Here is a 17,090-nt window from a genome sequence, read left to right as displayed (position 1 = left end):
TTAGTACAATGTTAGTTTTAACTTTTAACTGCTGGGACTTTTTAGTAACTGAAAGACCAGTTGGGGTGTGACCTAAGGCTGTAGACTGTATAAATCTTATTTAAAGTGCACATGTCACATGTAAACAATAGAAGCAGCCATTTTGTTGCCTGAACAAAATGGATGTTGTGTTGAAAGTGTAGTATAGGTGTAGTAGTTCCATGTTAGCTGAGTAAACTTGACTGTAATGAGCAGTGCACACTGAGCACATTTGGCTATAGAGATTTTATTAAGGGTCATGTATCACGAAAATAATACATGAACAGAGGCCAGGGGTGGACAGATTAATTTGAAGACCAGCACTATGCATATATATTATTTAATATGTTAACTAAAGATTATGGCCAAAGACAAACTAAATGAAATTGATTTTGCTTTTAATTTTTATGATAGATCTCTTTGAAATAGTTTGACATTTCCATTCAAATGCTAATCCCTTAAATATCAGCATATTTTTTTTGAGTTAATGTTTAAGAAAATGCCATCCTCTTCAAGGAGATTAACTGCTATCATTAAAACTTATTATTATATTAAAAAGTGATCTGTGACAAAGAAATAACTTACACTTATGTTTTGGCTCTTTCATTTGAAATTCTATCTTTATTTTCTATAGCAGGTGGTCGACAGTCGTTCCAGCCTTCTCCTGTGCGTAACTTAGCAGAGAGCAATGCTTCAAGCTTAAACAGCATCTATGGAAACAAAGGTATAATGACTGGCTACAAAAATGATTGATATACCTCTTCCTATTTTTAATTGCGTATTGATAAGAGGCATGATTTGACATTACATATAGTATATTCCTCTAAATGTGGCCATTACATAATGGCTATCATTACAAAAATGCATCTATATTCTTTATTTTAGACTGTGTATCCAGTGTTACACAGGCAACTCCAATTTATCAGGAATGTCACACTCACCCAAATCAGATGTCTATAACCAGATGATAAAAAGGAAAAAGCTTCAAATTAAACTAAACTAAGAAAATTAATTTGACATGTTATGTAATAATGACTCCTGATACCTATAAATATTTTCTAACCCCCCCCTTAAGTATTTAAGTGTTAACTAAGTACCTATCATCTCTAAATGTTTATTTAGTACCACTTTATTACATTCCAAAGCCCTCTTATGTTTTTGTATATCATTTATTCTTAAACTTTACTAATGTTAACATTTTTTAATATAAGTTAAATACAATGGGCTGAAGTACCCTTTAACTTCTCTACATGTACATGTACTATTGTGTGTTCATAGTTACAAAGCCCCTTTAGAGTGCAAATAAGCCTAATTTTTACAATTGCACCCCAGATGGTTTTAAATTGGACATTTAGTAGGAAGCTGATTGTGTTCCACAATGTCTTCATTGTTCTAGACTTGCGTTTAAGTGCACTGAAAAGCAATGAAAGTGAAAAAAATTAAAACCACCAAACTGTCAGGTGAATGGAGCACATCATCTTGACATACATACTAACATTCCTGATAGAAAAACTGCATGGATTAGGCAACACCCCAATCCACAACACTCCCCCCAAATCTGTCCTAAACCCAGGCCATAACACTTTCCCACTAGGCTACGTGACTATTGTTAGTTGTGCGTTTAATCCTTTACCTCTATGAGCTGATAAACAAGAACATTTGCAAAATAAGAGCAATTAATCATTAGTATTCAAGACCAATTTATGTTTAATGGGGAGAGGCCAAATATACGAGTCATTCAGAAGCAGGTTTCTACACTGAGCATGGGAGCTGGCAGAATTAAATTATTTTGCAACATCATCTTGTTGTTTTGTGTTTTTCTTAGAAAATAAATTTCATTTTTGTAATAAGTGATTGCAGGAAATGTCCAAATATTTATATTTTTTTAATTTTGTGTGTCATTGTATTGTCTGTGCTTTATATTGTGCATTGCTCAATTCACAAAATAATAACTGCATGTTATAATATTATTATCTGTCTATTGCACGTTTATTGCTTGGTACAATGTAATATTAAGATCTGCTTAATTTGTACACAATGTAATAACTAGCTTTTCATGTGTGTACTAACCTTTCTCTTAGATCAGATAACATAATAGTAAATCCTCACCAATATTTTTATTTTGTAATTTCCATAGATTTTCCTATGCTAAAGTTGAATTGAGCAATTATACTCCTAAAATGCTGGGTATACATCTATATCCATAATTTATGTACCCATAATAATAATAAGAAACAAAATGCAACAAAATCATAGTGGAAAAAAATCCTATAGAGATATTAATTAAATAAAAGTTTAGCTTTTGTCTGCAGATTAATTCTCAAAAGTTAGCACCTCTTCTTATAGGATCTTACAGAATGTGGGACGCTTCTCCCCTCCCGGCCCAAGAGGACACTGCCACCTATTCAGCCTCGACCTTTGCTCAGAAAGGTATTACTGCTGGTTCTGGTGCTAATTTCAATAACTGCTAGTGCTATCTACAGTATAAATCAGAGGGACGATAATCTATTGGCACACTCCACCTTGTGATCACTCCGTCTTATGATCACTGCATAAGCTTTCTAGTCGAAATTGCTATCAGTATCTTCTCCTCTGTGGTTTACACTTTAATTTTCTTAGTTCTAAAGAATAAGTTCTGCAGCTAGGGTCTGCTTCATTAAGGAAAGGAAAGCAAAAAAATGAGTAACTTTGCACCTTGGCAAAGCCATGTTGCATTGAAGGGGGAGCTCAATTTAAAATATGATGGCAGATTTACAGTTGGGAGAGGGCATATCCTAGATCAATTTTAAATTTCAGGGTAAAAATAAAGCTATCAAGTATTTGTGTGCTACATGAAAAAAACAGCCAGTATATAACTTATGTGCAAAATAATACACTAATTTGCACCCTTGGCATTGTAACATGGTTTTGTCCAGGAGAAAACTTACTCATTTATTTGCCTTACTTTCCTTAATGAATCAGGCCCCTAGTGTTTCTGAATAAAGCAGTAATCAACTCTATAAAAGTGCATTCTTGTCAGCATCAGAAATACACGGGAGGGGGATATGAGAACAAGCTTTATTATTTGTTATGTTGCTGATAACAGCATGACACTTAGGAAAGCTTATTTTTACTCTCATATAACATTGAATGTGTACAGTTCATAGAGGCCAAATGATTTTCAAAGGGCCATTTGCTACATTTCTGCCATCAAACAAAATGTGAGCAACACAGTTTAAAAAGGGGATGTTGATATGTACTGTACATTGGTCTAAAGCTCATGCGGTTTTCTAGTCAGCCACTGTGTAGTGTCTCTCAATATTTATCTGAAATCAAAGGCAGTAGATCGAGGTAATAATGGTCCGAATCATATATATCCATTAATGTGTCAATGATTAGAATCTGCTGCTGACTATTTTTCCCTCAAAGCACATTAGATTTTTCCAATCCGGTAGTAAAGAAGTGCCAATAAAATATGTAAAATACAAGTCACGTTTACACATTGTCTTAATTGATAAGTAATGCTGTAGCCGCTACAGGACCACGGGCAGGTGTAGGGGGTTTAATCTGTAGAACAAAAGGTTACAAGTAAGGTAAGTGAAGGTGGTAGGGAGCGCTTCTGCTTGTGTGCAGTCACTGTCATTGTGAGTCTATATGTCAGATTCAGTCTGTGTATCAGTCTGTCCGTTTCATTCTGTGTGTTGATCAGTGTCAAATAATTTATTTTTCTAAATTAAAACTGACATATTAATAAAAGTAATTTAATAGGTTGATATGGCCTATCTAGTATTAAAAACATAATGTTATTTTTAAAATGGTTTATTTTGCCTGGTTGGAGAAAAAAAACACAAAGAGAACCCAATCAAAGTTTAGGTAAAACAGTCTGATACAGGAGAATGAAAAACCACTAAAAAGCAAACAAACTTGACATAGAGATGAGGATAAAATTGTCAGGAAAATGGCAACTGTGTAAAAGCAGTCATGTAAAAATAAACAACCAAGCATTTTTGAAGAGGTATGAGAGGAGAGAAAGAAGAGACAGGCAATGGAAAAGGATAATAAGATAGGGTGAAAAACAAGAAGGGGAGGAGAAGAAGAAAGGAGAAGGAGGTAGGGAATGAAGAAGGAGATGGAGGAGCCTTAGGAGAAGAGGAGGAGAGAATAATCCCAACTTAGAGCAGAAGAAAAAGTTAAGATGGAAGCGGAGTTAAATGATGCATGTTATTATATAATGCCCAAGGTTCCAATGTTTTACAGAATTGTTTTGCCAAGTTATTAACAATAGGCATCATATATTCCATAGGATAAAAAAAACATACATTTTTAGTAAGTTGCTTTAAAATAAAATATGTTTTCTTCCCTACCTGTTCTGCTAAGAGAATGACCTTTTAGCGCACTCAATTTTATAAACATCAAATGTAAACAGCACAATTTCCCTTCTGAAGGCCCATAGTTCATCCAACATGTGGAAGGGGTGGTATATAGGAGGAACAGTGTCTGACTGGGGTATGAAGGGCCCACTGTGGGACTGCAACGCTAGGTGCCCACCAGAGGGGGTGTGGCCAGCCATCATAGAGGCTAGATCAGACACTAGATGGGGAGTAGTCAGCCCACATAGGACAGCTTGCACCATAGTGTGATGTGAATGAGTTCTCTGTACAGTGCTGCGGAATCAGTGGCGCTATATAAATAAATGGTGATGATGATGATGATGATGATAGTGTAGTATATAAAGCATGCAGTGTGTATATAAAGAATACACAGTCTTGATCTGCCCCTTAGATTGGGCAGAAGAGTCACCAAAAATCGGGATTGTCTGGCTTCTTAAGTTGTGGCTTGTCTGGATCCTGGAATGTTGGGGGCCCTATTTGGAAAAAAAATGGGTACATTTAGAAAATTACAACCAGCCCCGATGTTAAATCAATAGGACCCACAATTAATACTTAGGCCTTCCTCCAGCCCCAACATTAAAGTAATAGTATTCCCATTTAATAAATAAACCTATTTCCCTCCCTCCAGACAGCCCCAGCAATAAATTAATAGCATTTACGTATAATAAATATACCTATTTCCCACAATTGTCACTGTCATTAAATATTTCATATTCATATTTAATAAATAGACCTCATGCTCCTCAAACTCAGCCCCGCATTCAATTAATAGCGCCCAAACCACCCCATCTTAAATTAATAGTCCCCAATATAAAATTAAATTGCCCCACCATCACCCTACAAACAAAATCATCACACACACATTACTGTGCCCCTTCATCACCATGCCGTGCCTCCTTATGATCACCCTGCGCCCTCCATGCTGCTTTTGCTCCCTCCTTCTCCAGGAACCCCTTCATCACCCTGTGCCACGCTAATTTGGCCCCCTTCACACTCTGCCATGCTGACCTGGCCCCCCTTCACACTCTGCCATGCTGCTTTGGCCTCTTCTCACTTCACTCTCTGCCATGCTGCCTTGGCCCCTTCTCACTCTCTGCCATGCTGACCTGGCCCCCTTTGCTCTCTACCATGCTGCCTTTGCCCCTTATCCCTCATCACCCTGTGCCATGCTTCTTTGACCCCCCTTTACACTCTGACATGCTGACCTGGCCCCCCTTCACACTCTGTAATGCTGACCTGGCTCCCCTTCACACTCTGCCCAGACGCGGCTCCCTGCACCTGCGCGTTAGTGTGGTTACCCAAAATGTTGCTGCTGTCGGAAGTGTAGGGAACCAGGTGTTCGGTAAGCTCCACCCTAACAACAGAGGGGGTGGAGCTTGAACCTGGCGGTGCCTACCGGTGGTTAGCCTGGCTGCCTGGCAGGCCAGGAGGAAGGCTGGCGTTGGAGAGAATCAAATCTCCCTGTTTGATGTATTGGTATGCAAGCAGAATGAGCAGGATTTCGTCTCTACAATGCCAACTTTTCTCCTCTATGTCAGCCCTTCTAGTGCTTATCACTGATCAGGAGAGCTGACATAGACGAAAGAAACTGGCCTAGGGTTGATAACACTGTCCATATTTGCTGTTTAGTATATTTGTGTTCGATACAATGTGATACTTCTCTTGCCAAAAGGGGATAAATCACCTTAATTTATTTAAGAACACAATGGCTTCCCTTCAATAAATTAATAAATGCAACCCTGATGATTAATTTTAAAAAGTAATATTCAAGCATTAGTTTGGTTAATTATATGATTAGCTAAAATCATCATAAATTACTATTCACTAGTCTCAAATGATTGTTAATGTTGAAATGATCTAACTATTATTATTATGGTGGTAGTTCCTGGTAAAATTTTGAGGTTAGAGTGCCTTCAAGATTTTCCAGTATCTTTCATAAAAATCATATCTGGGGGTAAATGTATCAAGGTGCGATTTTGCAAATCCAGCGATTTTCTCGGGAGAGTTAAAACTCGCTGATGTATGAAGGTGAGATTTCATGTAAAATCGCCAGAGATGTGTTTCTGTCAAAATCGCTATTTCCAAAATCGATAGAGATCAAAGTCCTGACTGTTTGCCACACTAGCTATAAAAGTCTCAAATGTATGAAGCTGCGAATAAGCAAACTCTCCTGAGTTTGCTTTAAAAATCGCCAGATACAACACGCTGCCTGCTGGCAGTGTGTTTAGTAAACACATCACTGTTAGACTGCCTATAGAGCCGGAGGTCCAGAAGCTGTCAAATGTTTAAAAATAGATAAAAGGTTTTTTTCAAAAATGCGTGGGGTCCCCCTGTCTGAGCACCTATTGCCGGTTACGAGAAAATCATTGAAAAAATTTGCATGGGGACCCCCGATTTTAACATAATCAGCAATAGGCAAACCAGCTGGGGTGGGTGGCACCAGGGCTGCCAAGAAGAATTCAGGGCCCGGGTACAACAAATTCATGGGGCCCCCCCTCATAGTCAAATAAGCCCCAAAAATTTTTTGCGCCGCCTTACGGCGGCGCAAAAAAATTTAGGTTTATGGTCATGCATTCAGGGGCGTAGCTAGCCAAACGGCGGTGCAAAAATTTTGGGAGGTGTGGTCATGCATTTTGGGGCGTGGCAAACGTGCCATTGGGGCGTGGCTAACATAAAAACCACTAGGCTCTCAATTCGCCGGAGCGTCACATATGTTCAAGCACTCCTGACTTTCAGGACATCTACCACCACAGTGTAGTATACAAACAATGCAGTGTGTACACAAACAGTTCAGTCTTGGCCTACACCTTACATTGGGCACAACATTCACCAAAAATTGGTATTGTCCCTACTAGAATCACAACATTTCACATACTGTCCTGCTCTCTCCTACCTGTTCTTCTCACTTTCTCCACCTGTGGCTGCATGTTTCTTTAGTTGCGGCTTGTCTGGATCCTGGAATGCTGGGGGCCCTATTTGGAAAAAAATAGCTACATTTAGATAATTCCAAACAACCCTGGCGTTAAATCAATACCATCCACGATTAATAATTAGGCCTTCCTCCAGCTCCAATATTACAATAATGTGCCCCTTCATCATCGCCATGCCTTATGATCACACTGTGCCCTCCATGCTGTTTTTGCCCCCTTCATCTGGCTCCCCTTCATCAGACTATACTATGCTGCTCCCCCCCTTTTTCAATCCCACTGTGCCATGCCTCCCCCCCCTTTGTAACCCCACTGTGCCATGCTGCCCACCATTTTTTAACCCCACTGTGCCATGCTGACCCCTGTTTATTAACCCCACTGTGCCATACTGCCCCGTTTTTTAACCCATCTGTGCCCCTCTCATTTTTTCACCCCCTCTGTCATGCTGCCCCCCCCCCCCGTTTTTAACCCCTCTGACATGCTGCTTTCCCATTTTTTAACCCCTCTGTGCTCCCCCTCAATTTTTAACCCCTCTGACATGCTGCTTTCCCATTTTTTAACCCCTCTGTGCCCCCACTCATTTTTTAACCCCTCTGACATGCTGCTTCCCCGTTTTTTAACCCCTCTGTGCTCCCCCTCATTTTTTAACCCCTCTGACATGCTGCTTTCCCGTTTTTTAACCCCTCTGTGCTCCCCCTCATTTTTTAACCCCTCTGACATGCTGCTTCCCCGTTTTTTAACCCCTCTGTGCTCCCCCTCATTTTTTAACCCCTCTGACATGCTGCTTTCCCATTTTTTAACCCCTCTGTGCTCCCCCTCATTTTTTAACCCCTCTGACATGCTGCTTCCCCGTTTTTAACCCCTTTGACATGCTGCTTTCCCGTTTTTTAACCCCTCTGTGCTCCCCCTAATTTTTTAACCCCTCTGACATGCTGCTTCCCCGTTTTTAACCCCTCTGACATGCTGCTTCCCCGTTTTTAACCCCTTTGACATGCTGCTTTCCCGTTTTTTAACCCCTCTGTGCTCCCCCTAATTTTTTAACCCCTCTGACATGCTGCTTCCCCGTTTTTAACCCCTCTGACATGCTGCTTCCCCGTTTTTAACCCCTTTGACATGCTGTTTTCCCGTTTTTAACCCCTTTGACATGCTGCTTTCCCGTTTTTTAACCCCTCTGTGCTCCCCCTTATTTTTTAACCCCTCTGTCATGCTGCCCCCCCGTTTTTTAACCCCTTTGTGCCCCCCTCATTTTCCTCCCTTCACTTACCTTTTCTCCTCTCTTGGTCTTCTCTGCTGCTCTGTGCTCCATTGCTCCAGACTGACTGAATGCTGGGCATGACATGATGACATCACACCCAGCATTCAGACAGTCTGAATAGAGCACAGAGCAGCAGAGAGGAGGGATGCCGGCTCCGCGATCAGGTGAGTATGTTTTGTTTTTTTTTTAAACTAGCCTGCTCCCCCCACCAACGACCGAGCCCCCCCCCCCTGCCAAAAAAAAAAAAAAAAAAAAAAAGAAAAGGAAAAAAAACGTTTTGAAAAAAAATATTTGAAAATTAAAAAAAATCAGCAGCGCAAGGGCCCGGGCCGGGCCCCCTGACATGCCGGGCCCGGGTAATTAGTACCCGCTCCCCCCCCCTCTCGGCGGCCCTGGGTGGCACTATAGCAGGGGGACACACGGCAGGGGTCCCCCTGCCATAATAACAAACCAACCCCAGGCTGTCAGCGCTGGGCTGGATTCCCTAGTTAGTGGGGTTCGCCAAAAAAAACGAGCTGGCCCCCACCCTAGGAATAACCAGCCCAGTGCTGAAAGCACTAGGGCTCTAGGGCAGTGTAACAGTGATGTGTTTACTAAACATGCAGCTAGATGAAGACAACACAGGAGAGTTAGCTAAAAATGGGAGTGTTCGATATATCAGCAAATCGCCAAAGATGACCAGCGAATTTTAAGATCAGAATAAAAATCGCAGTTTAATACATCTGGCGACTTGTGGACTAAATTTTGAGGCAATTTTAAAATGCTTAAAAAAATCAGATCTTGATACATTTACCCCCTGGTGTTCATTCTAATCTTCCTTCTATTTCACCTCTTTCATATGAGATGTCAAACAATAAATTGAAAAATCTATTTTGCTGTTCCAGGTTTCAATTGCAGTCGAATGAGCTGTTCGGTACCTCATAGCCATAAATATATTTAAATGTTTTTGTATTTTATTCTAGGCACCAGTCAATTACCATCTTACCAGTTTCAATCCACTGTGACAACCACAGAGGCCACCAGTCAACAAGATAGCAATCCATTTAACATGAATGGTACATTTTTTTATATGATTCAACTATGATTTATTATCATACATGGTATTGCTACTGCTACTTTGAGCCTGATTCTAAGTACATGTCAACTGCATACCCAGTCATGTTTGTGCATATGTGTGTATGTGCTAGTGCATATTATATATATATATATTGCGCCCCTGTGTATATACATATATGTGTGTGTATATATATATATATATATATATATATATATACACACATATATATACGCACATATATGTATATACACAGGGGCGCAAGCAGGATTTTTTTTTAAAAAAAGAGAGAGCAGCTCCGTTTAGGCAGCACTGTACTATACAGCAGCCGCAGCGCTGACAAAGAAGCGTCCTCGGCGGCACTGTATACAATACAGCACCGCCGCGGACGCTTCTTTGACAGTGCCGCGGCTGCTATAAAAGTGCCCCTACATAGCGGCACTTTTTTAGCGGAGGGGAAACCCCCCCCCTGCGTGCGCCCCTGATAGATTTTATATATATATATATATATATATAATGGTGAGCCGTTTCCTGATAGAAAATGGCTATTCTAATGTTTGCCCCCAAGCTTTTTCAAGGACATAAGGGAGTTGAAGCATTGACATTGAGGCCACTTATTCAATATTTCCTACCTTGCCTATTGCCTTTGCCACTATCCATGTTCTGCTCAGCAGGACCGTGGAATAGGAAATCTGTATATTGTGCAATAAGAAAAATGTTCTGCATATGTACACAGTCTAAATCAGTGTTTTTCACATGACCGCAAGCATTTGCCACAAAAAACATCAACTGCTTAGATTTCCCATTGTGCCCTACCAGATGTGATTTGACTAGATCAGATTTTGATTAGCAATATCACTGATTAGCTGGTCACACACCTCCAGTTTAGTCAAAAGTGCCATGATCTGTATATGTGTGGCAAGACTTTAGAATCTTTTAGTAATGGGTTAGTTTTTACAGTAATACAAACTGGTGTCACCTGTTATTTTGTGTGATTGCTCTTATAGTTACACAAACCTGTGTTTGGGATTTTAACATTTTCATTGCCAATGATTGCTTATACTGGCAAATTGTTCCAAAAAATAAGATTTTTTGACCTGTTAAATTCAGTAAAAAATTGTAATTGTGCATTACAATTTACAGAAATATACTTAAAATTTTACCCTGTAGAGGGTTTGTTTCTTTTAATTAAGAGATTCAATGAAACATAATTTTATCAGGGAAGCCCAAAATACATACAACTGTATAGAAGAACCACTAATAACATTTACAAATTAAGCTTTTAGAGCCCAAAATATTTAGAGGTGTGATTATGGAAATGTCTTTGATTATAGGAAAGCAATCATTTCCTAATATTCTCAGTCATGACACCATGCAAATGTGTTGATGCGTCTAAATGAAAGTCTTGTTATTACAACTTACATTTAAAAGGCCATATCCTCTGGGTCACCTACTGTCATGGAGCAGTGGAGAGATATTTTTGCTATATTAAATAGTATACGGGTCAGTTAAAAAAAATGTTGTAAACCAACACTTAAGGGGAACCTTTATTTTCTAAAAAGTAATTGTGAATCTATATCTATAATCAACTCATCATTTGTGCTAAATTGTTTATGACTTGCCAAACCACAAAACTTTGAAAACATCTGGATTATATTGTACTGAGCAGTGGCGAAAATACCATTGGTGTGGCAGGTGCAATGCACTGGGGCCCATGGAGATAATGGGGCCCACTGCATGGCAGATGCAGAGGGTCGGGAGCCCCTGTTCCCTCCACTCCGCCTTCCTGCAGCGGGACCCACAGCTTGCTAGTTCCACCTCTGGTACGGAGTCCTTTCAGTGGATCTCTCTTCTAGTTATATAGTGATTGTGTGAGCTTATGTTTGTTTTAGTTATATATAGTAACAAATTTTCTTTATAACTTCCTATAGTGTATCCAATGATGACGAGACACCAGCCAACAAAAACTTTGCCTCAAACATGGAAATCCTCAAAACAAAGTCTGCTGGTGAGTTGTGTATACTGGAATTAGACAGGGATGTTGAATTACTAGACTAGAGTATTTACGCTAAATAAAATCCCCATTGATTTCCTCAGCTTAGATAAGATTTTTGTAAGCTGGAGATGAGTCAACCTGCACACAGTGTTATAACAACTGAAGTGTTCTAAAATGGTTCTTGGGTGGGAGAGAAACGTGCCCATTCACAGCTCTTACACATGTCTCTATGGTAAATGTCCACTATTTTCGGACAGGAAAATGACCGCTTTCTAATAATGTCTTTCAATAAGAAAGAGGACTCATTTTCAAGGGAAGAGAGAAAGACAAAGAATGTCATAAATCAAGTTTTTGAGTCAATACCCTACTTTTTTCAAGCGGAACAGAATGGAGAGAATGTTTTAGAACAGTGGAAGTTATCATATTGTCTAGGATAACACATGAAATGCTGTCATGTGCTTTAAATTCCACCCATATTAATGTATGTTTAATAATATAGTAAAGGAACATATGATTTTACTTTGCTCAGAAGCACAATAATATGTGTAGCCTAAAAAGGTGTATAGCCTGCATTGTATAAAAAGTAGATTTTCTATAGTAGCAATAATGACTGATCCTGAATATGTTTTTTTAGCGAAGAATAAAAGTTAAAAAATAAACACCCTTTATTATTTCTGGGTAAATTTAGGGTGAACACAGCAGTAGGTTTAACACTTGAAAGTTCCATCAATAATCAAATATGTAAAATAACATAAATAACAACAATGGTTAATCAGATATCATTAATGGCAATAACAATAATAATTACAATGTAACTATATCACTTATACATTACATCTACTTAAGTTACCCAAAAAATAAAATACTGTTTAATCAATATCTATCTTTATGGGTTAAACAGTGTTGTGTCAACACCTCTCTCTAATTACTGGTCCGACTCCCTCCAGCTGTTTTTCTATTTTTTTTTTTTATATAATTAACATTCCAATATGTTACCATGACAGTACTGTGAGATTGACATACCCATCCATGTATATTACATTGAATATGACAGTTATATGAAACATTTTAAAAAGAGCTGTATAAAAGGTGGCAAACCATCAAGTTCACTTTATATAAAGTATTCTGTGACAACAGGATTTAGCAATGACTCACAAAACTCATTTAACATTCTTTCTTTTGCAAATATTTTTATTGATCTCAACTGACTTAAGTAATATTATCATATTGGTCCTTAATTTGGCACAGATTGTTGAAAATATTTATACGGTATATTGTTTAAAAGGTGATATTAAAAATCACTTTATTTTACTTGTTTTCTTGTGAAGAGTAACTAATGTCTCATCTTCAGCCTTACACAACATTGTTGTTTCTTTCAGGTGCAAAGAAAAAGCATTTTGGTTTCAATACCATTCAATCTAATTTGTATTATTAATATCATACATTAGATTTAATCAGTGATCATTGTTTACCATTTAGTTGCTTTGTTCAAGTCATATAAAGTATATTTTCATAAAATATATTTCATACAATTTATATTAAAGGTTTAGGTTCACCTTTGCCAATTTTGTTTATACTTAAAATTGGGAAAGTAGCTAAAATAGTGTGTTTTTTTTAATATAATGCCTGCCCTATCTTGTATCTAGTAGAGTCTAAGGGCTAGATTTACTAAGCTGTGGGTTTGAAAAAGTGGGGATGTTGCCTATAGCAACCAATCAGATTCTAGCTTTCATTTATTTAGTACTTTCTACAAAATGACAGATGGAATCTGATTGGTTGCTATAGGCAACATCCCCACTTTTTCAAACCCGCAGCTTCGTAAATCTAGCTCTTAAAGTCTAAGAGGTGAACTTATCCTTTAAACTTTGATTTAGTGATCCATTAATGAACAGAAATAATGGTTTGTTGCACTTGTAGTCACCTAATTCCCCAGGTTATGATATAGTCCAATGACCTTTGTTAGACTTTGTTTGGAGTTAAACTGCATCTGTAATTTCAATGTTATAATGAATCTATTTAGATTTGACACAAACAAAGAATTCAACTTTATCTGGTGTAGTATTCACAAAACAATATAAGTCACTAACATTTATGTTATGCTTATTTCCCACAGACCCAGCAACGCCCTTTCTATGTGAATAAGGGAAATGGGGCAAGCACTGAATCCCCATAAGTCTCTGGAATCAAGAAGGCTTGAAATGCTGTTCTATTACTTACTAAAGCTATGGATATGTGGAATATGTGAGCAGAAAAAGGGTGGGGAACTCTGCCTAAATCTTTCGCTGCTATTGCAGTGAATGTGTTATAACTGGATTTGTCTGGGAGGAAAAAAAACAGGTTTTATTCTAGCTGACGGCAATAACCACTTACTGGAATTCCTGGGTGGGACGGGGCTAGAATGAAACTCCTATCTATGTATCTCAACTTAACCCTTTACTGTGTTGATGTAGAAAGTATTATGTTGTTAGTTATTATTATAGAAACTGAGATCTGGGTTATCAAGTGGTTGAAAATATTTAAACAGTACAAATCCTAAAAAGCCATTGCCTTTAATGTTTTTCGATACACAACAGATATTCTTGATCTTTTTTCTGCATGGTACAGTTAAACATTTTCAGATACATTTTCATTTGAAACATATTACCCTACTTGGCATGAAACCATATAAATTAATTATACTGATTATACTGTACATACCTTTCGTTCTCCTTTATTTTGCTTGTTTTCTTTCCAAATACACATCTTACAATTTGCACAGCAACCCTTCAATTTGTCTGGTCTACCCATTAAATAGTAATGTAAACTCTGCAGGCAGCACATGCTTCATTTTCACAGCTTCCTTGCAGTGTAATCTTCACAGCTAAGAAAATATTCCCTTCTTCCTTTCTTACAGATGCTTTGTGAAATTCTAAAATCAATTTCAGCTAATGCGAGACTTATCTCCTGCATCCTTCAGTGAAATAAGCTTTGCTATTTTACCTCACTGCATGCTTCTTTTCCTTTGGCTAAAATACTACATGATATCAATATCATTTTATCCAGTCTTCTCTGGGATTATGAATGACAAATTAGAATTGGTCAGTGCCAAATTATTAACTTTACATAGTACTTTAAGGACATATTACTGTCATATCTCCTGAACCATTTAGCTATGGGATTTTCTGACTTAAAAGTAATACTATATAAGGCTTTTAATTTTTTTTTTAAATGCCTGTAGTCAGAAACTGTTAGTGAAACCAGAAAGCAGGCAACATGTCTGGGCAGACATGTTCACGGAATGATAAAGTGCTCCTCTGCGTCATGCTAAATGAGCAAAGATACAACAGTGTTTATTGTTAATAGCTTTTGGTTCACTAAGATACCCCATCTTAGCCCTCCAGGAATATAGTGGTATACACCTGGAACGTTAGGCCTGGGGCAGATTGTTTGGAATTTCAGGTAAAATGGAGACATTACTCTTTTGAGAAAGAATAAAAGAAAACACAAGTGAATAGAGCTCCAACAATCCCACTCCTTCAAGATACTGTGAATGAAAAATACAGTTGATTACTGGCCTAATAGAACCTAGCTATGGATAAAGGGGAAAACATCCAGAATTAGTGCAGCCAATCATATTTGGAATTTAGCAAATGCTTTAATGGATATTGCAGAATTGCATTATTTTGACAAAAAGTGTTGGGATTGAGTGAACTCTGATGTTGAGGGTCAGTGTAAGCATTTGCTATTCTGTGGAACCATTAACATTCCTTCCAGTCCAACTCGTGAGCCTTAAAAACATTGCCAGGAAAAAAGTGAAGATTACATTGCCTTGTACAGTGGAAGCTTTTTTTGTTTTCCTAAATATATTAAAGTTATAAAGAGAAATATACTATTTATTTCCATTGTCTCTATCAATATCTCAGTCCGGCTTATAATTATGTTAACACTTCTTCGACCCTATACATATACATACTAAATATATATATATATATATATATATATATATATATATATATATATATATATATATATATATATGTCTCCTAATACTCCACACTTGTGCGAGTGGAAGTATTAAGACTTTTTCATTTCTAAAAGCCAGATCTATGCTGAGGATGCTAGTATCCCAGGCGGAAAATAATCTATACTCATATTTTATTGCAATATTAAAGATGCATAGATCCTACAAGCCCCAGAATTCCTGTTTCCTCTGACATTACACACGTTATTCTAGAATTATTTTTTTCTTTTGTTATGAGAGATCTTTAGCTTCTATATATCATTGGGGCAAAATAAGCAGATGTTGGGTAAAACTTAAAGGATTTGTTTTTATGGGTGCTAAGGGTCAGATAAAATATATTGTTTTCTAAATGAGTTGGCAAACTGGCCCATGCTTTTGGATAATTTTAACATCCAAACAGAAAGAAGTAGGTGCAAAAATACCACATTTACAAACATATATAAAAATATAACAAAATATTTAATTCTATGAGTAGTCACAGAATTTCATTCATATTACAGGTCTTGATAGTGCAACTTAATTTGTTCTACTTTGGTGTTCCACCTTTTTCTCTCATTAGTATGCAGTTGTTTTAATGTGTGTAAAAAATAACTTCAAATATTGCAATTTACTGAATTTAAAAAATATGTTTGTATTCTATTTAGAATTGTGTTTGATGTTCCACCTCTTTGTGTTAATATATTTAGAAGGCTTGTAGTCACAGTCTTGATAGGCAACCATAGAAACAGTGACAATCAAGGATTAGAAAAGAAAAAAAGCCAAAAATAAGGAAGACAAACATCAAAATGAATATACCAAAATATTTCATGTTTGTATGAGATAAATTGCAACATAAAATTGTGTTTAATTTTACACAGAATTGCAAATGTATTCTCATTATAGTTTTTCTCTACAAAAAATGTTGCCTGTTCATGTCTTATAATAACTCCAGTTTTGCAGGGCTGGTCTATTCAAATTTAAGTTCTACAATAAATAAAGACAACTTTTTTTGTGTGATTTGTTTTATTATTTTTTTCTGCACCAGCTAATTAGTCACCTATATAAAAGTCCCTTATATTTGATTGGTACCATACTTCACTTACTGTAGTGCAAAATACACAAGTAAAATTCCTGTAATAGTGGAATTTGTATTATACATTGAAGGATAATATTTACTTTATGATCAGTATACACCAATCAGCCACAACATTAAAACCCCTGACAGGTGAAGTGAATAATATTGATTATCTCATTACAATGGCATCAGTGAAGGGGTGGGATATACTAGGCAGCAAGTGAACATTCAGTTCTTGAAGGTGATTTGTTGACATCAGAAGAAATAATGGGTAGGTGTAAGGATCTGAGAGACATTGACAAAGGCCAAATTGTAATGGCTAGACGGCTGGGTCAGAGCATCTTGAAAGCGACAGGTCTTGTGTTCCCAGTATGCAGTGGTTAGTACCTACCAAAACTGGTCCAAGGAAGGTCAAC

The 17,090-nt window shown here is 37.5% G+C and overlaps 1 protein-coding gene across 3 annotated transcripts in view; it reads left to right on the top strand.

Annotated features, from left to right (window-relative positions):
* Positions 1-16,616, top strand: part of TRIM29 (tripartite motif containing 29) — a 67,221-nt gene extending 50,605 nt beyond the window's left edge. Inside the window, exons 6-10 of one of the 3 annotated variants that reach the window (XM_075190815.1) lie at positions 656-742; positions 2,365-2,448; positions 9,533-9,625; positions 11,556-11,632; positions 13,734-16,616. In XM_075190815.1, the coding sequence (XP_075046916.1) occupies positions 656-742; positions 2,365-2,448; positions 9,533-9,625; positions 11,556-11,632; positions 13,734-13,793 (401 nt within the window). In that variant the 3' untranslated portion in view covers positions 13,794-16,616. Of the gene's footprint in view, positions 1-652; positions 743-2,364; positions 2,449-9,532; positions 9,626-11,555; positions 11,633-13,733 lie in introns of all 3 variants that reach the window. The other 2 variants (XM_075190814.1, XM_075190816.1) reach the window with 2 other exon arrangements.
* Positions 16,617-17,090: the final 474 nt, after the last annotated feature.

This window comes from Mixophyes fleayi, chromosome 11 (assembly GCF_038048845.1).
Source record: "Mixophyes fleayi isolate aMixFle1 chromosome 11, aMixFle1.hap1, whole genome shotgun sequence".
Classification (NCBI taxonomy): Eukaryota; Metazoa; Chordata; class Amphibia; order Anura; family Limnodynastidae; genus Mixophyes; species Mixophyes fleayi.
This window is presented reverse-complemented; position numbering and strand designations above follow the sequence as displayed.